Source organism: Diabrotica virgifera, chromosome 4, assembly GCF_917563875.1.
Source record: "Diabrotica virgifera virgifera chromosome 4, PGI_DIABVI_V3a".
Classification (NCBI taxonomy): Eukaryota; Metazoa; Arthropoda; class Insecta; order Coleoptera; family Chrysomelidae; genus Diabrotica; species Diabrotica virgifera.
In genome coordinates, this window is record NC_065446.1 from 2548112 (window position 1) to 2574606 (window position 26495).

Genomic DNA, 26495 nt, shown 5'->3' on the forward strand with positions numbered 1-26495 from the left:
AAAGTTCAAGACCAATAATGTCACTCAAATTCAATAAAATTTACATGAACAGATTCGTCTCGAAATTACGATCATTTTATATCATTGCGTCGACTGTGAATTTTAATTAATAGCGGCGTAAATTTTAAATAGCTAAAACCCAGCATGAGCTAAGTACCTTCGTACGACTGACCTTCAGAAGATTTATGGAGTACCGAACTATAAAACATTTTTGAAGTTATACTTCTTTACCGGCGATATGAGGGTGAATTTTTATATGTTAAAACCTATGATCCCGGCGCATGCGCAATATAACTTTGTTCTGATTGGATGTTCAAATGACATGTCAAAAATTATTCAATATGGCGGCTATGGCACAGCTGTAGTTAGATTATTTATGGTTGTTGCGTTTTAAAATTTGTGTGAAAAGAAACAACAAACAAAAGTTAGTTAATAGTTATACTGCCTTTTTAAATAGTTCTCATATACCTATATTTTTGGACTTTTGGACTATTGGACTATTTTGGACAAGGAAAACTTATTCTAATTTGGTAAGTAGTTTTTATTATAATCATATTGTAATTATACATTTGGATTAGGTTGAAATACAGTAGAGCGTCGATTATCCGAACTAATTGGGGGACATAGGTGTTCGGAAAACCGATTTGTTCGGATAATCGAACTACAATATATTGATACATATTTATAGTCATACATATTTATCCGCAAGTGAATAAAAGCCATATTTATATACCTACATATTTATTGTGTGTGTGTGTGTGTGTTTATGTTTTATTGGCACTGGTTTAAGCAACCAACTGGCCAGTCAATGTGTTTTGAATTCTCTCTTTTACAAAATATATGCTTAGTATCTAAATTTAAAACTATTAGTACTACTGTTTTTTTTATTATTTTTTTTATTATTTTTTTTAACATTTTTTTTATTACATTTTTTATTTTTTTTTTTGTATATTTTTTTATCGCGCTAAAACCTAAACCCGATTCAACCTCGCGGAGGTTTAGATCTTAGTAACTTTTTATTTTATTTAATTATTTTTTTTTTTATTTTTTTTTTATCTTTTTTTCTCAGAGCTTTAATTTTAAACAATTAACATGGTTGTACAAAATTTTATAAACATCTAGATTGTTTGATTGTAAAAGGTATATAAGATTAAAAGGAAATTGTACATTAACTTGAACTAGATTGGCAAAAAAGTTTGATATTTCAATAAAATGTAAAGGACATTCTAACAGCATATGTTGTAGATCAGCTAGCTCTCCACATAAACATTCATCATTATCTACAAGTCCTATTTCTCTTTTGTAGACTGGAGTCAGACAGTGATTACTTCTTATTCGACAAATAGTTTTGATAAAGCCTTTGTTGGAAACTTGATTAAACCATGTCTTGATGGGAAGTGTAGGCTGGATTTTTTTGTAATAATTTCCTTTGTCTGAATTATTGTATTGTTCCTGCCATTTCGTCCGTTTGATAGATCTCATAATAGAAATTATGTCTCCCATAGGAAGTTGATAAGTATGCAGAGTGGATTCCTTCGTTGTTGCTTTTTTAGCCAGATCATCTATTATTTCGTTGTTTTTTATACCAATGTGTGCTTTTATCCAACACAATATTATATTTTTGCCCGATTTCAAAGCTTCACTGTTCATTGCTATGATGTCACTGATGATATAATTTTCTGCAAAATTATGTACATTATATTTCAATGTCTTTACAATGCTTTGGCAGTCTGTAAATATAACATAATTGAGTTCTTTTTGATTAATACATATTTTGTATGCTTCTTTGATTGCAATGAGTTCAGCTGTGAAAATTGTCATTTTATCAGGTAATCTGTTGTTTATTTTTATACTTTTTTGTGGGTAATATATAGCATATCCAACTTTTCCTTCCATTTTTGAACCATCCGTATATAATTTCTGATAACTCCCCCAGTTTTTTTGTACACACTGAAGGTGGTCTATTTTAGTAAGGAAGTCTGTCGCACGAATATTACTTAAATGACAGTTAACTGGAGATAAATAATCTTCATAATTTAGCTTTCGAGACGAGCTTTGTTCAATTTGGTGTATGTCGCCAATGGAATTAGAAACGTTGAGGAAGCTTTCCACAACTAAAAGCAGTTTCTTTTTTTCCCAGTAATAATGAGTTAGGTATGAGGTGGTTAAATGAACAATTTTATTTAATAGCAGTTTATCGTTAACCGCTGTTTTAACTATAAATTTCTCACTTAGGTATTCCCTGCGTAATGAAAGTGGAGGTTCATTAAGCTCACATTCCATGACCAATATAGGTGTGCTACGAAGATAACCAGTGCATAACCTAAGTGCCTTATTTTTGATCCTCTCGATTTTTTGGAGTACAGAGTTTGATGCTGAGCCATAAAAAATAGATCCATAGTCTAAGATTGATCTTATCAAATTTCTGTATAGTAATATTGATATGTTTGGATCAGCTCCCCAGTTACTGATACTTACAGTCTTCATGATATTCATTGCATTTTCCATTCTTCGTAATATGTAATTTGTGTGTTCTTTCCAATTTAATTTGGAGTCTAAAAATACGCCAAGAAATTTTATTGAAGTTTTATAAGGAATACTAGTATTATCAAATTGTAGATGGCTTTGAGGAACATATCGTTTTTTAGTAAAGGTAACAATGGTTGATTTACTCTCTGATATTGTTAAGTTATTATCGGTAGCCCATTTTTTTATAATATTCAATGTCGATTTAAGGTAGTTATTACATCTATCTATTGACTTATTTTCTGCATATATCGCAACATCATCAGCGTACTGTAGGATTTTTATGTGTTGAGGAAGTTTAGTTTCTAAGTCAGCAGTATACAGTATATATAATATAGGACTTAGGATGCTACCCTGAGGTAGTCCCAAAGATGTGTATCGGGAGTTAGATTGATCTCCATTTAATCTAACGTGAACTGCTCGATTAATGTATAAGTTAATGATGTTCCATGTTACTATCTCGGGTATTCCTATTTCCAACATTTTCGCGTATAGTATGTGAAGATTAACGTTGTCGTAAGCCCCTTTTATATCTAAGAACAAAGCACTAACTGCTTTCTTATAAGTAAAGGAACTATAAATGTCTATTAAAAAGTGGCAGAGGCTATCTTGTGTGGATTTACCTTTTCTAAAACCAAACTGACTTCTTGGTAATAGGTCGTTCTTTTCTAGCCAAAATTCCAGACGGTTTTTAATAAGTCTCTCATATGTTTTTAGTATACAGGAAGCCAGACCGATTGGACGGTAAGAATCCCAATTCTTTGATGATTTTCCTGGTTTTAAAACCGGGATAATAGTGTAAACGTGCCAATCGTCAGGAATCTTTATGCGGCGCATCCAAATTTCATTATATATATTTAGTAGTGCAGCCTTACCAATTCTTGAAAGATTTGATAGCATCGAGTAATGGATATTATCGGCACCTGGTGCTGAATTTGAGTTTTTCTTCAACGCAAAGTTTAGTTCAGTGGCAGAAAATGGTTTGACTAGGAAACGGATTGGTTCTGGATAGTCGTACAGAGCATTTAGTTGTAAATCAGGAATTACTAATTCTGCAGACGGCGGTGTGATATTTTGATGGAACTCTTCTATCCACGAAGCTTCCGACAGAATAACAGGGACTTTGTTCATTGTTTTTCTATTTTTTATTCGGTTAACTTTTGACCATACATCTTTAATAGGGACTGACCTATTTAGGGATCCGACATAATCTCTCCAGCTATTTCTTTTAGTTTGTTTAGTGATCTTCTTGACATGTGCATCATCTTTTTTATACTTAAAAAGGTTTTCATGGTTTGGATTTTCTTTGAATATACAAAAACTTTCCTGTCTTCTTCTGACTGCTTCTTCACATTCTAAATCCCACCAGTATTTTCCTCTGGAAGTCGGTTTTTTTATTTTAAATTTGGGGATGCAGTAGGATGCAGTTGTATTTATATTGTGCAAAATTTGTTCATAAGAATTTATATCTTTAAATTGAGAGAATACATCTTCCGAATACTGTTCATATAATTTCCAGTCGGCCTTCTTTAAATTCCACTTTTGTGAATATGGATTATATGTATGAGTTGGTTGATCCTCTAACTCTACTCTTATAGGTGTATGGTCTGAACCAAATAGGTCTTGAAGTGTTTTCCAAGTGATCAGGTGGTTTAAGTCAGGAGTACAAATGGTCAGGTCTATTGCCGATTTCGAGAAGTTCCTAAAGAAAGTAGGAGAGCCATCATTTTTGAATATTAAATTATTATCGTCTATACAGTCCATCAAGATTTTACCTTTCATATCTGTTTGGTTGTCTAGGCCCCAGGCAATGTGGTGAGCATTAAGGTCACCTCCTATTATAAATGGTCTTTCTATAGATGTTATGAAATTGTTCCATTGTTGTAACAATAACTTGGTTCCTGGGGGAACATACATAGATATAAATGTGACAGTATATGACTTAAACTTTATTTTTATTGCTACTTTATTGACGTTTATTAAATCTACTTTCATGGTGACTTCCTCGTAATATAGGTTTGAATTTATTAAAATTGCTGAGCCACCGCCAACAGTTACTGAAAAGCGGTCGTCTCTGACAATATTGTACCCGTGAAAGTTATAATACTTTTCTGGTTTAAATCTAGTTTCTGATAATAATGCGATATCAACTTTCTGGTCTTCTAATAGGTGGATAAGGTTTTCTCTATTAGAGTTAGCCGATCTACAATTCCATTGACAAATTACCAATCTATTCATTATTATATAAGAGAGAACTTAAAACTGATTGAATTGAATTTACTAGAACTGATTTTTCTGGAATTTCAAAATTTTTGTGATTTATATTAGAGATAATACTTGTAACTATATTTGATATTAATTCTGTTAATTCTTTTGATGGTTCATGTATTTTAGATCCTTGTTCTGGATTAAATGTAGATTGATACGAAGAAGAGGTGATAATACCACCAGGTCTGTTGGACATGGGGTTTAACTTTATTATTTTTTGATGTTCCATTGTTACTTGGTCTGGTGAGGAAGAGATAGGTCGTTTGTATTTTGGTGGTTTTATTATTGTATATCTATTTGAAACTGAAGGTAGAGCGAACTGATTGGAAGATGTTTGAGACGTGGACAATTGAGTAAAGGAATATGAAGAGGATGGTGCATTCATATTTGGAGTTTGATGAGAATTTATTGAGGAATTATTGGCTGCTATAGATGCATAAGTTATCTTAGGAAAGAGTTTAATTGTTTCCTTAAAAGATAAGCTGTTTTCAGACATATAATGTTTTATTTTCTTTTGGCGATCAAATTCTGGGCATATCTCCCATTCATTAGTGAAGTGTTCACCTTCACAGGATAGACATTTTTTGTTAAACGATGATAAAGAACAAGAATCGGAAAGGTGAGATTCATGACACTTAAAACAGCGAGGATTACTTTTACACTGCTTACTCATGTGCCCATACCTATAGCAGTGGTAACAGATAGTTACCTTTTGCTGGTATTTTTCAACAGTGTGTAAGACATGATTAATTACTACATACTTTGGTATATTTTGGCATTTAAAAGACACAATAACTGATTTTGTTGGATTAAATATTACTTTGTCATCTGCTACTATTTTTCTTGTTATTCGTTTCACATACTCAACCGAGAATTTGCAATGGTGATCAAATTCCTTTATTCTATTTTTAAGATATTCTTCCGATATATCTGAATCTATATCCCTTACTACACCTAGTTTAAACAATTGAAATTTTGGAATGTATGCGGTCAGATTTTTTTGAATAAGGAATTTGGAAGTAACTAAAGCATTTGCGCTACTATAATTTTTAAATGAGACCCTAACTCGGTTGCGTCCGATTGAGTCAATTTTTTTTATATAATTGTCAATTTCTGGATGTAACGTAAATAGGATCTCGCCTATTTTAACAGCGTTTAATTTTCCTGTAAAATTTAAACTGGAGTTTTCAATGAAAATGTAAAAAGGTCCTAAATCAATTTTTTCGTATAAATAAACAGGCCTGGTTTTTTCTGGTTGATCTGAGTTTACTAAAGTATTTTGTTTTTCATTAATATTGTTAAGATTAATACTACTACTTATCTTATTTTGAGGCTGGTTGGGTAGAAATCCATTTAAATCTTGTAAATCACAGCTACTATCCATCGAATTCTCAATATCAGGCGGTTCGCCTCCACTAGATGACTCCATAGAGGAGTTTTCAAGTAACGTTTAACTTATGAACACTTTCAAAATGTAAACTAAATAAGGAAAAGTTTAACAAAACTAAACAAACTAAATTAGAACGGTATAAATCAAATAATCCGCCAAAAATTAATATTTTTCGGAGAGATTTCCAAATTTAAATTAACTTTGACAATTATTTTGACGTATCTGGACATATTTATTTATATCTTGACAATGACAACTAGCAACTAAACAAAAAAGTGCAGTCATTGCAACAACATAATTATTTTTTGATACAATATTGAAGAAAATTGAAGATATTTTAAGCGTCAATTACTAACGCTTGCTCGGTATTCGAGTGCGGGACGCGGGAGTCGATAGTTCGAATAAGCGGTCGTTCGGTTGATCGACGTTCGGATAATCGACGTTCTACTGTACATTTATTTTCTCAAGAATGGGGATTTTAGAGAGAAATCCCAAATTAGGTCCGATTTTTATTTTTAAATTATGATTTTTTGGCGTAGATTTATTTATCTAGTAGGTATGTAATGCTTTGATTTACATACTTAATTTGATTACCAACAAAAGTTCTACCAATCTTCATCTGATATATTGTTTTCTTACTGTTTTGTTATATTTTAATATTTTCTTCCACAACATTTAAACTACATAATTTAATTATATTCAAAACAACTGTCAAACAGTAAAACGTTCAGTTACCCTATTTTTCCACATGACAAATAATGTGGAATTGGAAGAGTGAGTCTAGGCTTCGATTACGAATCAAAGCGCCACGAAATTCACGGGTTCGATTCCCGATGCAAGTTTTTATTTTTTTTATGCATTTTATGATTGTAAGTATATTTGTTATATAATTTTTTTTTTCAGAAAATGCGTATTTAAAATTTTTGCCAACAATTATTATCGTTCAGAAATCATTTTTTCTTTGTGGCATTTTTCAATGTGGTTGTATGCGTTTTATTCTTTTATTTTTTTAAATTTTTGGTATTGTCTTAAAAATCACATAATATGTAGTAGAAGTATAACTTCTTACGTGCGTACAAAGTACACACTCATTCTTTTTTTTTCTGTCTAACTTACTTACGTACCCGTTTGATTTTAGATTCATTTATGGCAATTTACGCCGTTATTAAGCAAAATTCAGAGTTGACGCAATGATATGAAATGATCCTAATTTCCAGACGAATCTATTCATGTAAATTTTATTGAATTTGAGTCCATAAGATACATAAATACCTGGGCAAAGAAAAGAAAAAAGAGTGGAATGAACACATAAGCAGGATATCTGAATCAAGGATAGTAAGAATAGCCAGAGACAAGTCATCGTTAGACAGAAGAAGTATAGGACGCCCAAAGAAAAGATGGAATGACAACTTAGGGGCAGAATGAAAGACACCGTTGAAGAAAAACAGGCAGTACTGCCTATATAAAAGAAGAAGAAGAAGAAGAAGAAGAAGAAGAAGAAGAAGAAGAAGAAGAAGAAGAGTCCGTAAGATGTGTGCGGTGTCCTTTGTTCTCACATTTCTACCTATAACCCTTCTCTTTAAGATCATTTTCTGCGTCATTTAACTATCTTTCTCTTGGTCCACCCACTTTTGTTTTGTCACTCATATCTGTTTTTATTAATATCTTTGGTATTCTTTCTTCTTTTATTCTTACTTGTGCCAACTATCCCAATCTTGATGCTTTTTGCTTCTTCTGATATCAAACGCTCTTTAAAAAGATTAATGATCTTGTTATTAGATCTTCTTCTATGTATTTTTTTCGCTTTGATACACCCAAAAATTCTTCTCAACATTTTACTTTTTTGTATATTGATTTTTTCTCTTGTGTTTTTTTTTGTATTCATGTTTCGTTTGCATAGAGGACTGCCCGTCTAAAAAATGTTGAGAAGTAAAATTCTCAACTTGTTCGAAGCATACTAAGGATTTCCACAATTTTCACTGTATTTTCACTCAACCGTTCTTTCCAGTTTTTTCTGTTTTGTCAGTCCCCTTCCTGCAGATTTCTTCTTTTCATTGCTTAGTTCTCTGAAGATCTCTGAAAGATCTTCCTACCTATCGGGCTCTACTCTGTTATTCTATGCATCCAACGATTTTGGTCTGCTCTTCTGACTTCTCTGTACCAGGTTAATCTCTTCTGTTCGATGTATTTGAGTTCATTGTATTTGAGTTAATTCCCATTATTTTCTTAATCTCTATTTTATTTATTCTATCTCTTCTTGTTACTCTGCAGCTTCTCATTAGAAATTACATCTCTGTTGCTCTTATTTTGTTTTTGATTTTCTTATTAATTGTCGTATTATGTGTGGAAGTTTTAATTGTGGACAAGGTTAAAAATTTGAAACGTCAGACTACGAAAACGTCCCATGCATTTTGTCGGACAGAATTTCCAATTTATTTTTTACCCTTTCATTAAACTCTCATGCAAAAATCAGACTGATATTAATTTATCACCTTCTTCTTCAGGTGCTATGTCCGTTTATCGAACGTTAGCGATCATGTTGGCTATCATAACTTTATTCGCAGCAGATCTGAAGAGCGATTCCGAAGTGTGACCAAACCATTGCCTCAAATTTCTTAACCAAGATGTTCTTCTTCTTCCTCGATTTCTTCTGCCTAATATTTTACCCTGCATAATTAGATGTAGAATGCTATATTTTTCCGGATGTCTACAAACATGCGAAAAATACTCGAGTTTTCTAGACTTTATCATTTTTACCAGTTCTCTGCCTTTCTTCATCCTGCTCAGAATAATATCATTACGTACACTGTCCATCCAGCTTACTCTCAGCATTCTTCGATAGCACCATAATTCAAAGGATTCAACCATCTTAAGCATTCTTCCTGTTAAGGTCCATGACTCAACTCCGTAGAGAAGAACGGAAAACACGTAACACTTTAAAATTCTTGTCCTAAGACTCAAATTTATGTCATGACCGCATAGAATTTTCTTGTAACGGAAAAATGCTGATTTGGCTTGAGCAATTCTGCAACGTATTTCGGTGGATGGATCCCAATTATCAGTGATTCTGCTTCCCAAGTATGTTATAGCTTCAACTCTCTAAAGTTGTACATCATTAACGTGAATTCCAGCATCTATGACATTATCATTACTGACGACCATATATTTTTTTTTGATGTTAAGATGGAGACCATAATTACTGCACTGTGCTACCACAGAATCCAATAGATATTGTAATTCGGTATCACTACTGGCAATCAGTACAGTGTCGTCTGCATATCGGAGATGATTTATCAGTTTCCCGTTTATCACAACTCCACCTTGTGTAGTACTGAGTGCCTCTTCAAACATTTTTTCTGAATAAATGTTAAAAATTAATGGTGAAAGAATACATCCCTGTCTTACTCCACGTTGAATTTTAATCTCTTCTGTGTGATTACCGTCTACTCTAACTGTGGCTTTTTGATTCCAGTACAAGTTAGCAATGATTTTTAGATCTTTATCGTCAATATTAGTTGACCTTAGAACATCTAACACCTTAGTATGTGATACTTTGTCAAATGCTTTTTCGAAATCAAGAAAACATAGGTTCACATCAGCATTTACATCTCTACTCCTTTGTACTAATACCTGCAACCCAAACAGGGCCTCTCATGTACCTAGTCCATTTCTAAAGCCAAATTGAGTTTCGCCCAAATGTTCTTCGATTCTTTTATATATTCTCGCATGGATCACACGCAGAAAGACCTTAAGTACGTGGCTCATTAGGCTAATGGTTTGATGATCATGACATTCTTTTGCCTTCGCTTTCTTGGGAATTGGTATAAAAGTAGATTTCAGCCAATCATGTGGTAAGTAACCATGATTATATATAGCATTAAACAAGTCAACCAATACTTTACTTCCGCAATCTCCTAGTAGTTTTAGAACCTCTGTGGGTATTTCATCAGGTCCCATGGCCTTCTTTGATTTTGACAAGCGTATAACATCTTCCACTTCGCTTTTAGTTATAGGTGGTCCACTATTCGCGTCCGTTATGTTATGTTGTATTGGTCGATCATCCTGAAAAAGATCCTCAATGTATTTCCTCCATCGGTGCAGTTTTTGTTTGGTGTCAAAGAATAGATTTCCATTTGAATCAACTATCGCACGACTACTTATATTTCCACACTTTGCTAATTCTTTTACCTTCTTATGCATTTAAAAGAATCATATTTTCTTTCATTCTCCTCGATTTCGCTACATTCTTGGGAGAACCATTGCGCTTTAGCATTCCTTATTTTCCTTCTTATTTCAGTGTACAATAACTTATATTGGTCTTCATTGCGATTTCTGTGTAGTCTTCTTCTTTCCATCAAATCGAGAATTTCATGCGTCATCCATCTTTGTTTTGGTTCAGCTTTCACCGTCTCCAATTTCCCTTTTATATGTGTCTGAATGGTATCTCTTATATTTTTCCATCCAATTTATCACCAGCTGGGCATTTTAAAGTCCGACAAGTTGGTGATAAATAGCTCAAAGTTCCTCATCTCAGAGAAGTTTCATCTCTTAGTTGCCTGCCACCTCTTATAACATAATGACCTAGTTACCTTTTGACCCACTTACCACGTGTGGGAGTCATATGTTTGCCCTAGGGCCGTATCCTTAGGAATTTTATCCATCCTTTGGATTTTTCGATGTGTTTATTTATATAAGACTTTTGTCTGTTTTTTGAAAGGCTTTGACCTTTGTATTTTTTGGTTGGCTCACCATGTTCTTGTAACACTGATGATGCTCTTGTTACAGAGCGAAAACGTTTTGTTTATATGTTTGTAGCCCTTTAGGGCTTTTTAAACTAATACACCTTTTACCAAGAGGACAATTTTTTATTAAATTTCACTTGTAATTAATGGTATACAGCCAACTACGGGAAGTCCTTCCTTGTGAATTTTAAATTCATTATTATGTTTCCTAGCACGGCTCGGCTCGAACGAGCCACGAGCCGAGCCGACACGGGCGACGAGCTCAACTTGAAGCTCGAAGTTCCAGCCGAGCTTCTATCTCGAGCTCGAGTCCATCCCTACAGATGTGCCGCCGGAGTCTATAGTGGTCGGTGAGAATACTGACCACCAGGGAACGTCTTCTACGGTCTAACGTGAAATTCACACTGGGATTGCAGTACGATAAAGATAGGAGTGCGCTTCAGAGTTGACACAGTTCTTTTGCAACGCTCTTGAGAGAGCAATCAACAACTGGTGAAGACCGACAACCCTGTGCGTTTATTCCCCATTAAAAATGTATTGCCCTATCTTAGTTGTACTGCATTCTCGGTGTGAATTTCTCAATAGAAGAAGAAGTTGGGCTGCGAGATTTTTGGATGACCCCACTATATTTTTTGCCTCCCTTGCATCTTACATAGCATCTTACTGTCAGTTTTCATTTCAGGTCTTTGTTGCAGAGAACTGTATTCATTTTTTACACTGACCCTTATTTCTATTGTTTGATCATTATTTTCTACATATTTACTACAATATAATACAATATTTTTACTCCTATGATGTACTTTCAATATTATTTTGAGAAGGAAATAAAACAATCTTAAAAAATTAGTATTTTATTGATTTATTTATAAAGAGTAAAAACAATACAAAAATAAATTCATCTTCATAGAAATTGGAACGTCTATTATCGTAGAAATGGGAACGTTTGATTATTTTATTTCAAATAACCAACTGAAAACAAAAACAATATTAGTTGTACGTAATCAATTATTATTTATACATGGTATTGTTAATAATCAATATATACCAGAACTGATCTGTCTTGAGTTGGATGTGAGGGGTGCCATTCGGATTTTTGCAGAAAAAGTTGTGTAATAACTTCATGACAAATAAGTTAGAAGCATTTGGGATGTGGATTTATCGACGAATCCTTAAAATTCCCTGGACCGCACGAGTAACAAATGAAGAGATCCTGAGAAGAATTGGTACAGAACGACAACTGCTATGCCCAATTAAACAGATAAACTTGGGACACGTAATTAGAGACGAAAGATACTAATTTCTGCAAACGTTAATTGAAGGAAAGATCGAAGCAAGAAGGGGAGTGGGCAGGAAGAAAATGTCATGGCTCCGTAATGTCAAAGAATGACTAAGAAACATTGGAGACCTAATACATACTGCAAGGAATAGAGGAAAATGGTCAAATGTGATCGCGAACATCCATTAATGGATTGCATAAGAAGAAGAAGAAGATATCTTCATCAATAATAACTTATTTTCTTCCCGTCTCAGATAGGTCGTAAATATTAATAAGAAATTTTTTTAAAAATGATTCAAAACATGATGTGTTTCTACTTTTCATGGTTATGCTTTAAAATGATTCGTAAGTTGTAGGGAAATAAACTAGCGACAATTAAATTTTTTACGAGACACTGCTCAGTAGTGCTCAGTAGTGCTCAGTATGAATAAAATGAGTTCCAGTGTTTAACAGTCTTTAGTAATTCGCTATCTTTGTTGACCCTTCTTAGTACTTCCTCATTAATTTTTCTTGTTTTATAAGGTATCTTCAGCATCCGTCTATGAATCTACATTTCCAATGCTTCGATTCTGTTCATGTTTGATTATTTTAATGTCCACATTTCTGCACCATTCAAAAGTAGAGACTAAATGCCTCTATTGCAAAGGAATCACGGGCCCCTATATAAAATTTTTAGTGGGGGCGGCAGACGTGAGGATGTTGCACATTACATTTTGTATATTTTGGATATCCATAGGGCGCCCATGAAAGGAATGTCTCCATTTTCATAAAAATAGTTTTATTCATTGTTATTCTGAGTGTAGTTTTGTCAACTTACACTCCATTTAATTGAATCTGAAAGTGGTTTACGAGTATGGACTAATAATTTGGTTTTGTTTGAGTTTATTTTAATGCCAATTTGCTCTCCTACTTCGTGAATAAGAAGTCAAGCAGAAATTGAAGATCTGCAATATTGAAAATTTAGTTCAACAGTTGCCTCCATATTCTGTGTGGCAGACTTATCCCTAACATAGATCGCTCCATTATTCTCCGTGTGACTCTCAGTTTGGTAGCATAGGCTTTTGTTAAGGTAAACATTTTTGCTACATATGTCAAGACTGGGAGGACGCACTGATCAAATACCTTTCTCCTTAGGCATGTGGGCAGCTCAATTCTAAAAGCTTTCAGTTTTCCATATGCTGCCCACCCAAGACCGATTTTTCTCTTCAGTTCATGAGTCTGATTATCCATGTCAATCATAATTTCATGTCCCAGGTATTTATATCTATCTACGAGTTCTATTTTTTCAATACTGATGTTCCGATTGGGTTCCAAATTGCTCATTCGAGATGCTTTAAGAGCGTTACTCCAAGTGAAATTCGGCGATGAATTTTCTAAATACAATCAAATAATAGCAGAAATACTACAGAGCAGCCTACTTGAACAACTTTACAATCATCTGAACTTATTGCAATATTAGTTTTAAAAGGAAAGTAAAGGTAAACCTAGCTTAGGTATACCAGTACTTGCAATATTAAACAGAAGTAATTTTTATATTCACTTAAGTACTTACTGATGAGTCTTCAGGGTATATACATTTTGCCATTCCGTATATAATATCTTCGGCAGATTGATTTTCTAAAACAAATTATGTTTTTTAATTGTTTACTATTTACATAACACACAGTAACACTCTTTATTATGGACGCTCATCAAATGGGTTATTGTTATTAACGGTCTTTAAAGGAGCTTCTTAATAGCAATCTAGAAATCGGCAGCAATCCTTAAACTAGTTTTTTCGCAGAATATCACTCCATCTTTAACAAAAAAATCTTTAACTTTAACCTTTAAACGATTGTAATCAGCCGGTTGTAGCGATTGTCCTCTCTTCTATGAATTCAAGTTGCCGGCAAGAACCGAGCGCCATTGATTGGATGCAGTCTCACCACTACGATGAATGCCATGGAAGATGGGCTGCCGTGAGTGTATTTAAGATGAAATCCGGGGATAATAAAATCAGTTTCACCCAGAGTTGTGAGCTGAAAGGAATTCAAGGGCTGCCAGCCTGCGGCCACTCAGTTCCCTAGCGGATTGAGTTGGGAGAAAACAGCAGTGATGCGACGGATTGAGTCGGAACCTGCCGGGGCGGAGCCACTGGTTGCTTCTAACTCCAATCCGGAGTCGTTGTATGGGTATCAGTGTGTATACTTGTTGATACTTTGCTTCCGTGATGGCTAGAGTATGTGTGGTTATACCGGATTGAGTTATAACGAAGCTGCGAGTCAGTGTGTAATTACATATGCAGTGATGAGCGCGCTAATAACCCAGCAAAATAACGCAAAAGATAAAGTACATAATACAAAGCGGCTGTGCAAAAAACTGATCTGAACCAAAACTCACCGTCTGCTCGGAATATTCAAATATTCAAATATTTACACCGTAGTATGGTTAGAATGACCTCTAACGGGGAAAGATGAAATGAGTGTCGATAACGATTCAAGTAAACTGTTTACCCTTATATAAAGATACCAAATGGGCGACGCTTAGGAAAATATTCAACCAATGCATCTCAGTTTACCCATCTGAATCGTTATCATATTGTGCTCTAATATCGAGTATAGTGTAAAATAAAAAAAATTTAAAAAATCTAACACATTCGTCAAAGAAAAGCGTGGCGCGTCTTCATCGAATAAACGGTTTTCGCCCCACGCTTTTCTTTAACGAATGTGTTAGATTTTTTCAATTTTTTTATTTTTTGCTTTTTGGTTGATTTTTTTTTACTATTTTTAATTTTAGTCACTCGTAACTAAAGAAAAGCGTTTCGTAAAATTTTTTTTTCATATTTTTTATTTTTTAACATTTTTAACAGTTAACATAAACATTAAAATATATCGTCATGTTTATTAAAATATGTATAAAACATATGATGTACTAACAAGAAAAGTAGTCGGAATCGGCAAAAAATTTGAAACTTTATTGTTTATTTATGAAGCACAGAGTAAAAAATTAACGTAAAAAGTGAAATTATGTATAGTTCATATCATTAGCTATAATCCGTAAAAGTTTCAAGTTTTTACATTGTAAAAAACGAGAGAATTTAAACATTTTCCATTAAAATCGTTTTTTTTTATTTAAACAATTTATACATATAAAAAATTTTTATTGACTATTCGTGAATTGTTCCCTCGAATGCATATGTCTGCAAATTTTCATTAATTTGCATTGGAGTAAAGGCAGTTAAATTAACGTCTAAAGACTTGACGCAAACTATTGAACTAAATAAAAGCGTTTAACAAAATAAAAATAAACGGTTTCGTTTTGATCCAAATTGAGTCTCTTGCCATCACCTGACACATGTTTCTAGGCTTACGAAACCGTTTACTTTTATCAAAACGAAACCGTTTATTTGTTTTTGCACGATTAATCATTTTTGACTGTTTACCGTGACAGATTTTACGTCAGTAGGTGACATTTACTAGCAACTCGATGGTAAGTAATCCAACTCGACGGTAAGTACTCCAACTCGACGGTAAGTAATTCACATACCGTCGAGTTAATAAGTCTCTTAATTTTAATTTATTTTCGGAAAGAATAAAGAAAACTAACGAATTATGTATTAATATTGAAACTTATGGTACAATTTGTTAAATTATTTAATGAAATCCCACTTGTTTAGGCTGTGGTTTCACTTCTAACAGAAACTCCTGCAGAATCGCATACATTAGTAGTATCCAACATTTTTTCTCTTCAAATACGCGATCAAAGTTGAAAACTTGGAAATATCAATGCCATCATAAAGAAAAACGGTGGATTTAATCATTGAATATTCTGCCCAGAGGCTTCCAGGAGCTTTCAACTGCATATGTCTTTGAACGAAATATGCCAATAGAGTCTTTTCTTCGATTCTTAAATTCTTGCCTTCGCACCATTTTTTAAAACTTTGGTAGGTATTTTGATAACGGATTTTGAATTTTTCGGGAATAATTGCGGAACACCCTTCTTCCCAAGCCCGTTCAATTTCTTCAAATTCACTTTCGCTCATATTTTAATTTATAATAATCAAAATTGTACTTAAAATTATTGACAACTAAATAAAAACTCAATTCTCCATTGTTGTTATGCACCTTAGTTACTACCTAACAACCAAAGTATCTATCTTGATAAAATGAATGAAACTAGTCAATATGACGAAAATGTTTAATTGTATAATTTATAATGGTATCAATCGTGCAAAAAACGTTATAAGCATGTCGAACGTTAAGGGTAACCGATCTTAGACAATAATTGGAGTCGTCGCTCCGCTCCTCCTCCAAACAATTGTCTTCGATCGGTATAAAACCCTTACCGTTCTCCATACTTAATATACTATTGTTTTACACTATTCGCGGTGTGCAAGTACTTGGAAAGGGAAACGAGAAACGACCGTGCGCGAGTCGCGGAGAAATATTGCAACTATCTTAAATAATTCATATTGTCAAATTGACGTATATTTCATACCTTCTGTCATTGACGCAGAAAAATTATATACTGCTCCACAATATTGATATGATATGCAATTATTATATAAAGGTAAATTTAATTAATTGTATTTTGCTTGCAGTACTGCATTTTAATAACTGATTTTATTTACTACATACAATTGTTTACGTTTGCTAAACATAACCTGCATCTTATTTTTTCTTCTTATTATTTTTTTGGACTATGGTCTTGACAATTATCCAGCAACCAGGACTAATATAATTGGCCAATACAATTAAAAGTGCGAATAAAAGTACAGAGCGTAGAAATAGAGGTCGCTTTGCCGAACTTGCACGGTCCCAATACTCGATTTTAGAGTACAAAATGATAAACGATTTGCTGTCCACACTGCGTTCCTTTTTGCGTGCGCTAAACGCATGCCGTAAGGATTTCCGCAGTGAATACCTTGTCACCGAAGTGATGCGCTAAGGCTAAGGCATTCTTTTTTACAGAGCTCCGACCCGAATTTTCATAGCGCACAGCGTGCAACGATGGGTAAACTGAGATGCGTTGTGGAATATTTTCCTAAGCGTCGCCCGTTTGGTATTTTCATATCTGGGTAAACAGTTTACTTGAATCGTTATCGATACTCATTTTAGTATAGAAGTATTTTTGATTGTATTTATAACTTACTTGGTTGTGCTTTATGACACCTTATAATCAAGTTCGACAATTGAGGTTTCTTGGAGGGTGGAAGAATCTGGTCAACTAGATCCACATTTAAATTTCCCTGCTCGTCTATCTAGAAATATTTTGTTTATTTTAACTAATGAAATAAATATAAGAGGCCTGGACCCGCGTTCCAAAAAAAGTTGATCAATTAAATAGAAAGCTGAAAATTTGTTAATAGCTTAACGGTGTCTAGTCGGACAAACTTTGATGTATGGGAACACTGAAACAGGGAAAGTTTTAATTGTGGAAGAGGTTACAGGCTTCGAACGTCAGGCTACGAAGACGTCCCATGTATTTAGTCGGGCAGAACATCCAATTGATTTGTTACCCCTTCATTAAACTCTCAGGCAAAAATCAGACTGCTATTAGCTATTACTAACCAATATTATTCCTGTCATTTGACATGTTCTTCGTGTTTCACTCATTAAAATGCCCAATTGGTGATAAACGCCAGTCTGATTTTTGCATAAGAGTGTAATGAAATGGTAACAAATCAATTGAAAGTTCTGTCCGACAAAATACATGGAACGTTTTCATGGTCTGACGTTCCAAATTTTTAACCTGTTCCACAATTAAAACTTCTCCTCTTCCAGTGTTCCCATACATCAAATATTGACCGAAATTTTCAGTTTGCTATTATCAACTTTTTTTTGGTACACGAGATCCAGGTCTATAAATTATCGGGTATAATATCACAAGAGAGTGAGAATAAATTGAAAATAATGCGACAGTTTTTCGAAAATTTGTTGTCTGGCAATAGACACGAGAGCCCGCAGGGCTTGAGTGGCTATTGCCCAATGATAACAAATTTGAGTAAAAATTAAGCATTATTTTCTTATTTATTCTTACTGTCGTGTGATATTCGTAAGATTATTTTTTAATACGTATATTATGGATATTTTCTTAAATGTGACAGTTGCCAAAACTAGGAAACTGGTTGCCATTAAACAGAAACAATCTACTTAAAAAAATTCTATCGGGAATTTTCTACAGTAGATAATTCTCAGTATAATTTTAATCTGATTGGACAGAATTAAACACGTGATCAAATATCTTACTATACGATTGGAAGTCAAAATCATTAAAAAATAATCAGAAGTATTTATGAAATAAATATAAATATAGTATTTAGAATTGTTTAATTAAATTTATGTTTAGGGGGCACAAGCGGGGATTTTTGCAGTTACTTGAGCGCATCAGATTATTACATGGGGAGAAAACTTGTACCCTGTAAATGTACCTCTACCATATATTGGCTCTTAATACAGGGGAGTTCGTTACGGGGGTCCAAAAAAATCTATCCTTAGAAAAACTTGAAATCGTCAGATTAAGATAAAGTAAGTTAAGTACATGCAAAAGAGAGCCCGCATTTTTATTGCAAATTTGTATTCCTTACGTAAAAATAAGCAACTTTTATTTGAGACATTTTTTCGAAAAAAGATTGTTGGAAATGGTAAATTCAAAAATAGAAAGTCCCCCACTTTAAACGAAAACTTAACTTAACTTTGTTTGGTTTTAGGAGCTACTCTTCTCAACCCAATGGGTACCGATAACGCTCGAGTGACTGCAAATTTAGCATACTTTCCTCCCCTACTATTATAATTTTTAAAATGTATTGCATTAATGCACAAACTTAAATTTTCAACTTTATCGCAGAGAAAATTTTGAAAAATAGTTTTTATTATTTTAAGTAAACAGTGCTTTAAAATTATTTTTAATTATAAACATATTTTCTGTATATTAATCTTCGATTTTGTCAAAAATAGATATAGATATTCTTGAGTAAGGAGCACATTTTTACACACTTCCTATACAACTAATAAAATGTGATATCTCATGGAATATTGTAAAGATCTTCTTCCTTAGACTGCTACAAATATTTCAAAATTAAAAGTAGCCAAATCAATCCAGTCCTTCTCAAGTTATAAAATAAAAAAATATAAAAAAATAAGAGTCAGAAAAAAATGGAGGATGTCAGAAAAAATTGAGTGCAGTGACTCTAGAAGGCAATTATTGATTGTATTCGCCGTTGCATGGTGACGGCCAAAATCACTAGTTTTATTGCTATTATATCATATTGCTATCATATGCACTAGTGTATTGCTATCATATCTTATTTGCCATAATGTTATACTTACCACAGTTGAGTCCAACCAGTTGCAAGCAACATAAGCCTGTAATTAAGTAAGTATTTTAGTAAAGTTTAAAATTAAAATTTAAAAAATGTTTAAACTATTATTATTTTAACTGCGTGATATGTAATAACTAATTATGTATGTTTATGTATATTTGTGATATAAACTTTGCACATTACAAAAGTTAACAAAATTTTTACAACTTTTTTTAAACAAACTAATTGAAACAAATAAATTAATAATTTAATTGAATTTTGCTGTTTTTGGTTTGAATGGACATATTGATAGAAAAAGATGGGAATAGATGGAGACACAAACAATGTTATTGACGTCGAGTATGGCATAGGATTTACCTGAAATTAACATTGTAATGATTTTAATCTAATAGACCTCTAGCCATCTGTTTACCTGATGAAACATGTTTTTTATTGAATTTCATACATAGGCAAATAAGACTTGCATGGTTTAGCTGTCAAAGGGGGGGTCAGAGGGGCCGAAAGATTTGAAAATCAAAATTTCTAGCACATTTTTGTGAATTTGTTTTTGAAAGTATGGTAGAATTATTTTATTTTTAAATTAAATAAGCAAATTCAGTATAATTCATAGAACATTAAAAAAAAATTCAAGAAAAAGTATTGAAAAAATGCGAAAATGGCTATTTTTCAAATTTTAAATTGCATATAACTCGACAACAATAAATTTTAAAGAAAAATCACAAGAGACCTTTTTTTGCTCAGAATGACTCAAATTATCTAAAAGAAATTTGTTCGAAGTAAAAAAATAATTTTTGTGAATTTGTTTAAAAAACAAGGTACCCTGTGGATATGTTATAAGTACCTCCTTTTGAGTAAGTTTGTGCAAAAAAATCTAATAGAAATAGTTTCGCTAACGGGGACGACGATACAGCCTGGACTATAGCACTAATTGTTAATAATAAACAATAACAGCTTTGTAATAAAATAATGATAAAAATTTCTTCAGGATCTTGAAGGAGGGGTTTTAAACTTGGATTTGATCACTGTCTGACTTTCATAATATAATTTTTAATCGAGTTATTAAGCCTTGAAATTGTCAATTTTGCATTTTTAAAATTTTAAATCGCGTATAACTCGACAACAATTAGTTTTAGAGAACAAAGACAAGAAACTTTTTTTGCTCAGAATGACCCAAATTATCTAAAAGAAATTTGTTCGAAATGAAATTTTTTTTTGTGAATTTGTTTAAAAAAATTGTTTACATAGTTTTTCGACAACGGCACCGCCTGGCACCCTGTAGATTCATTATATGGACCTCTTTTTGAGTAAGTTTGTGCAAAAAATCGAATGGGAATAATTTCACTAACGGGGGCGACGATACAGTCCCGTCTATAGACTATAATTTATTAATGACTTTAATACTTATTTGTTTAGTTTTTATTTTAATTTTATTTATATTAGAAATTATTTTATATTTTTCGTTTATATTATTAGAAATATAATCAGATCTTACTTTTGACTTAGCATCGTCTTCAAATATACCATTTTTAATATTGGCCAATAAGTTCTTTGAAATTTTGGATTTCTTTACACAATTTTCCTTTAGCACTTGCAACAAGTTTTCTAAATCTTTCAGATCCTGAAAAATATGTTAATAAAGTTGCATAACTTGTAATTAGTTTATATAAAAATAAGATTCAGATCAATTTTAAGAGCATAGGCACAACATTTCGGGCCAATGTTTTTTAAATGCATTCATTTTTTTTTCGAATCCTGAGAAAACTGATCAGTGTTTTTGAAAAATTTAAAAGCAGAATGAAAGATTGCATTATTACTGACGGCCGAAAGTCCCTGAAGACTTCTATAATGTTTATTTTAATAAGTAACAGGGGTGAATAAAAAGGAGAGAATTTATTGGGTTTTTTAATTTCAAATATCTCATTCAAAAGAAACTTTTTAGTTATTCTAAGGGACTTTCGGCCATCGGTAATAATGTAATCTTTCATCCTGCGTTAAAATTTTTCAAAAATACTTATTCGTTTTTTCAGGATTCGAAAAAAATGAATGCATTTAAAAACATTGGCACGAAATTTTGAGCAATGCCATTGCGTAGAAATGATAATAAAAAAGTTTAACTGGTATACTCATTTTCCTTTAAAGCTCTATAAGTATATTATTATTATTATAATTTATAATATTCAAGCAACAAATTAACCGATCAGGCTTTAGAAATTTTATTTATATTTGGAATTGAAAGGTCTTCATTTTAAAGCTTTAAAGAATAAAAGAGGTTAGTTTTACATTAAAGAATGAAATTTAAGACCTCGGTGCAAGAACGGGACAAGTCCACTTTTCTGAATAGTTGGGAAGTCGACAAAGACTTAATATTTTTAGAAAATATGAATAAATTATGCTTAATTAAATTAAGCTAGACAAGTCTTGTCTAATATTCTTCTAGAAGGATTAATTAAATTAAGCATAGTTTATTTATATTTTCTAAAAATATTAAGTTTTTGTCGACTTCCTAACTATTCAGAAAAGGGGACTTGCCCCGTTCTTGCACCGAGGTCTTCAATTGCAAAAAACAACCATTTTAGACACATCGCAGGCTGTACTGCAATAACAAATCAACGAAATTAAACTTGGCTATATTACAATCACAATAAAGATGCACTAACAATTAACAAACCAAGACACGTTGAATGTTACGAGGAGCACTCCCGAATCATGATTTACAATGTATATACATTGTAAATACCAAATCATGATTTACAGAGTTAGTCCATTCTTTCATGGTTTTTGCTCTAAATTTTAAAGAACCGCTTGGATTGACATGAAATTTGGCATACGCATAGCTTACATGTCAAAAAAAAGTGATATTGTGCCGATTTGTGCTTTGGCACTGGGGGTGACTTTCACCCCCTCTTGGGGGTGAAAAAATTCTTCTTCTTGACTGGCTTTACAACTCGGGGTGAGTCTTCGCCGCATCCACTATGGCCCTCCATCGTCTGCGATCTTGCGCTTCGATTTGCCATTGTTGTACCCCATTCCTAGATAGATCTGTTTCAACATCCTCCTTCCATCTTTTTCTGGGACGGCCCACTGATCTTCTACCGTCTGGTCTCTCGAAGAACACTGTCTTTAGCACTCTGTCTTCCTCTGATCTTACTACATGACCTGCCCATCTTATCCAATTAGCTTTTATATGTCTGACGATGTTTTCCGTACCATATAGAGTCACCAATTCAGCATTGCGGCGCCTTCTCCACTCTCCTGTCAATTCATCTATTTGAGGACCAAATATCATTCTGAGGACTTTCCTTTCAAATATCAGCAATTAATTTATTTCTCGCTGATGTAGAGTCCATGTTTCACTCCCATATGTAACAACTGGGCGAATAATTGACATGTACAGTCTTAATTTAGATTGTCTTTTCAGCAGCTTAGATCTTAATAACGATGATAGGGAGTATAATGCTCTATTTCCCGCAGCTATTCTTGCTGAGACCTCTTTTTCTATGTGATTGTCCTCTGTGATTACTGCTCCCAGATATTTAAACTCTTTTACTACTTCAAAGTTGTGGTCATTAATAGTTACGTTCTGCCTAACTCTTGGTCTTGGATTTTTGGGTGAAAAAATATAAGTCTAAAATAAGTCCGGAAATGGATAAACTGACTAATTTTAAGTAACTTTTGCTCTATAGAGCTTTTTCGCCAAGTCAACACTTTTCGAGTTATTTGCGAGTGAATATGTTCATTTTTCAACAAAGTAACTACATTTTTAGACGGTTTTTCACAAATAACTCGAAAAGTAAGTATTTGTCGAAAAAAAAAAAAGAATGTGTGTGTACTTTGTACGCACGTAAGAAGTTATACGCCTATTACGTATATGATTTAAACGAAATTAATATACTTTTAATTTATATTTTATTTAAATATTAAACTAATTTATACTTACTACTTCTCAAACATTTTTATTAAAACAGTGCCAAAAATTAAAATAATAAAAAAATAAAACATACACAAACACATTAAAAATGCCACAAATAATTTCTGAACCTTAATTGTCCGAAAATTTTTTAACTAAATACGTATTTTCTGAAAATAAAATTATATAATAAATATACTTACAATCATAAAATGTATAAAAAAAATAAAAAAAATAAAATTTTCTATTGGGGTTCGAACCAGCTTATCAGCGCGATTGGTATTGAGGTTCATTTGCCTTAAACGCTTCTCCACGAAGACAATGTGTCATTATGTGCGAAGATCGACTAACTAAACGGATTAAACTTTTGACATTTTTGAATTAAATCAAATTATTTTGATTCTGAATTGAAATGATTTAGAATTGCAAAATACAACAAAACATAGAGTAAGAAAACAATATAGTAGGTGAATATTAATAGAAATTTTGATGGTAATCAAATTATGTAAATAAAAGTATTACATACTATGTATTTTGGTAGGTTCAAATAGGTAGGTACCTATGATACATTTACAATTATTACGTACCTGTTGCTTTTAAAAACTATTTAAAAGTCACTACAATTATAAACTTTTTTGTTTCTGTCCTCACAACAATAAAACTAATATATTATACAACATTTTTTTACCTTCATATTGAACAATTATTTATTATTGACAGATCATTTCAACAACCAATCAGAGCCCGTATAACGACTAATACCATACTGTCGGTGTGCGCATGCGCGCAGATTAATATAAATTCACCCTCAATCTCAATCGCGCCTAAAGAAGTATAACTTCAAAAAACGTTCCTAGCAAAATTATAGCCTGTAAAAAAGTAAAAAAAATGGTGTACGCGTTAGGTCTTTGGACCTCGTAAAACCAGAGTTATAGCCAATGAAAAGTAGATTCAGATTCACCAAACAAATAGAATACTTCGAAGTGAAATATTCAAAAAATTAAGCACTTTTTGGGGAAAACCCATTATAACTTTTTTAAAGTGTTTAAAAAAAAGCTTTATTTCTGTTTTTATAAAAAGTTTCTAGCATTAAACTAAAGCACGTTACGCTCAAAATAAAGTTGGTCCCTTTTGTTTTGGCAAAAAAAATCGGGAAGACCACCCCCTAATTAGCAACTTAAATGAAATTAATCGTTACCGCTCCACAAATTATTTTACCTATGTTGTGTTTATATGATCTGTAAGTTTCATCGATTCAAAGTGTTTATTTTGGAAAAAATTTAATTTTAAAGTAAAATTTTAAAAAATTTTAATTTTGAAAAATATGCTTTTTTTCAAAATAACTTAAAAATTGTTAGAGATTTTTGTTTTTCTGTTAGACAAAAAATTATTAAGATTTGGTGTTTCTAAATTTGCATATATTCGTGATCAGTGACTCGTTCAACCCCTTTTAACTACAGCCCTTTCAAAAATAAGTACTTTGAACCGATGAAACTTACAGATCATATAAACAATACATACACGAGTCAAGAAACTTGTGAAGTCGTAACGATTAAGTTCATTTTAGATACCAATTAGGGGGCGATTTTCGCGATTTTTTTACCAAAACAAAAAGGGTCTAACTTTATTTTGAGCTTAACTTGTTTACTTTTGATGCTAGAAATTTTTTTTATAAAACAAAAATAAAGCTTTTTTAAACACTTTAAATAAGTTGTAATGGTTATTTCACGTTAAAGTATTCCATTTGGAATTTGACGAATATGAACCTATTTTTCATTAGCTATAAACTGCTTCTACTAGGTATAGAGACGTGATATAATATACACCATTTTTTAAAATTTTTTACAGGCTATATTTTGCTAAGAATGTTTATTTCGACAAAATACTTACTATTTGAGATATTTGCGAAAAACCATCTAAAAGCGTGGTTATTTTGTTGAAAAAATGAACATATTCACTGGCAAATAACTCGAAAAGTATTGACTTGGTGAAAAAACTCTATAGAACAAAAGTTACTTTAAATTAGTCAGTTTATTTATTTCCGGATGGACGCATATTTTTTCACCCCCAAGAGGGGGTGAAACCACCCCCAGGGCAAAAGCACATATCACCACAATATCATTTTTTTTCTTTGAGTTGTTAGCTATGTGTATGCCAAATTTCATGTCAATCCAAGCGGTTCTTTAAAAATTAGAGGTTTTGCAATATTTTACCGTTAAAGAAAGTACTACTGATAGGTTTCAAAAATTCCTGTATTATATCCTGAAATCGACCTGTTTTTCACCCGCAGCTTGGACTGTAATATCTATTTTCTCAATGCTGGGGTGTAATATTAATTAGAAGAGAGAGGTAGAAGGTAGAAGACGAAAAAATAATAATACCTTGTACCTAATGGAAAACGACTGTTACATCTTAATTTTTACATAAAGTGTCCACATTACACGGTCTTCCCCTACCACTCCATAAAAATAGCCATCATAGTAATAAAGTAACAGTTGAAGCATTATCATGGTGATGATAACGAAGATGTTATGATAAGATGACAATAATGATAAACAATAATATAAGTATGTTATTTCATTTAAAAGAAGAACTTACCGATTGTGGAGCAGCTTTTGTTATTGCTAATTCAATACCTACTATTAAACACAATATACCTGTATATAATATAGGCTTTGACATTTTGTCGACAATAAACTACTCAATATATTTTTATGCTCACTAATTTTTTTTTAGAAAAATGATCCTATTTATAGTAGTATGTAATGACAACAATTATTATAATTACTTTAAATACGCTGTTTATAATTTTAGTTATGTATATTCAGAAAACAGTATTGGAAACTAATAAAATCCATTAAAAACTCTACCGGGTGGTGAATCGTCAAACGGGCCACAGAAAACTCTATGGGAATTTCTAAATTATAGCCCAATAAATGACCATTTTGGAGTGTAATTTCCAGAGGCAACTCCGAATTGCATGAAAATTTGGTTTAGGTTCTACTTACCCTCCACTTCAAAGTTGAATTTGTGCCGTTGGTTGCTTTTACTTGGCGGGTTACATTTACCCCTTCTCGGGGGGTGAA

General features: G+C 32.5%; 1 protein-coding gene across 2 annotated transcripts; it reads right to left on the reverse strand.

Annotated features, from left to right (window-relative positions):
* Positions 1 to 11761: 11761 nt before the first annotated feature.
* Positions 11762 to 26155, reverse strand: LOC114332997 (uncharacterized). 2 transcript variants are annotated; one of them, XM_028282802.2, is made up of 6 exons: positions 26008 to 26155; positions 20995 to 21120; positions 19510 to 19545; positions 17333 to 17441; positions 13755 to 13819; positions 11762 to 11895 (listed from the first exon to the last, which is right to left on the reverse strand). In XM_028282802.2, the coding sequence occupies exons 1-6, from the start codon at positions 26089 to 26091 to the stop codon at positions 11884 to 11886; spliced, it is 432 nt and encodes a 143-aa protein (XP_028138603.1). In that variant the 5' UTR covers positions 26092 to 26155; the 3' UTR covers positions 11762 to 11883. The 2 variants fall into 2 exon arrangements, with proteins under 2 accessions (XP_028138603.1, XP_028138605.1); XM_028282804.2 differs by lacking the exon at positions 20995 to 21120.
* Positions 26156 to 26495: the final 340 nt, after the last annotated feature.

Bases quoted from the DNA above. Each gene is read 5' to 3' on its own strand.
- LOC114332997 (XM_028282802.2), bottom strand. From the start codon at position 26,091: ATGTCAAAGCCTATATTATATACAGGTATATTGTGTTTAATAGTAGGT. The intron at 21,121-26,007 runs GTAAGTTCTTCT...CATATTTTTCAG, and splicing joins CAAAAGCTGCTCCACAATCG to GATCTGAAAGATTTAGAAAA. The intron at 19,546-20,994 runs GTAAGATCTGAT...ACTTAATTACAG, and splicing joins AAGACGATGCTAAGTCAAAA to GCTTATGTTGCTTGCAACTG.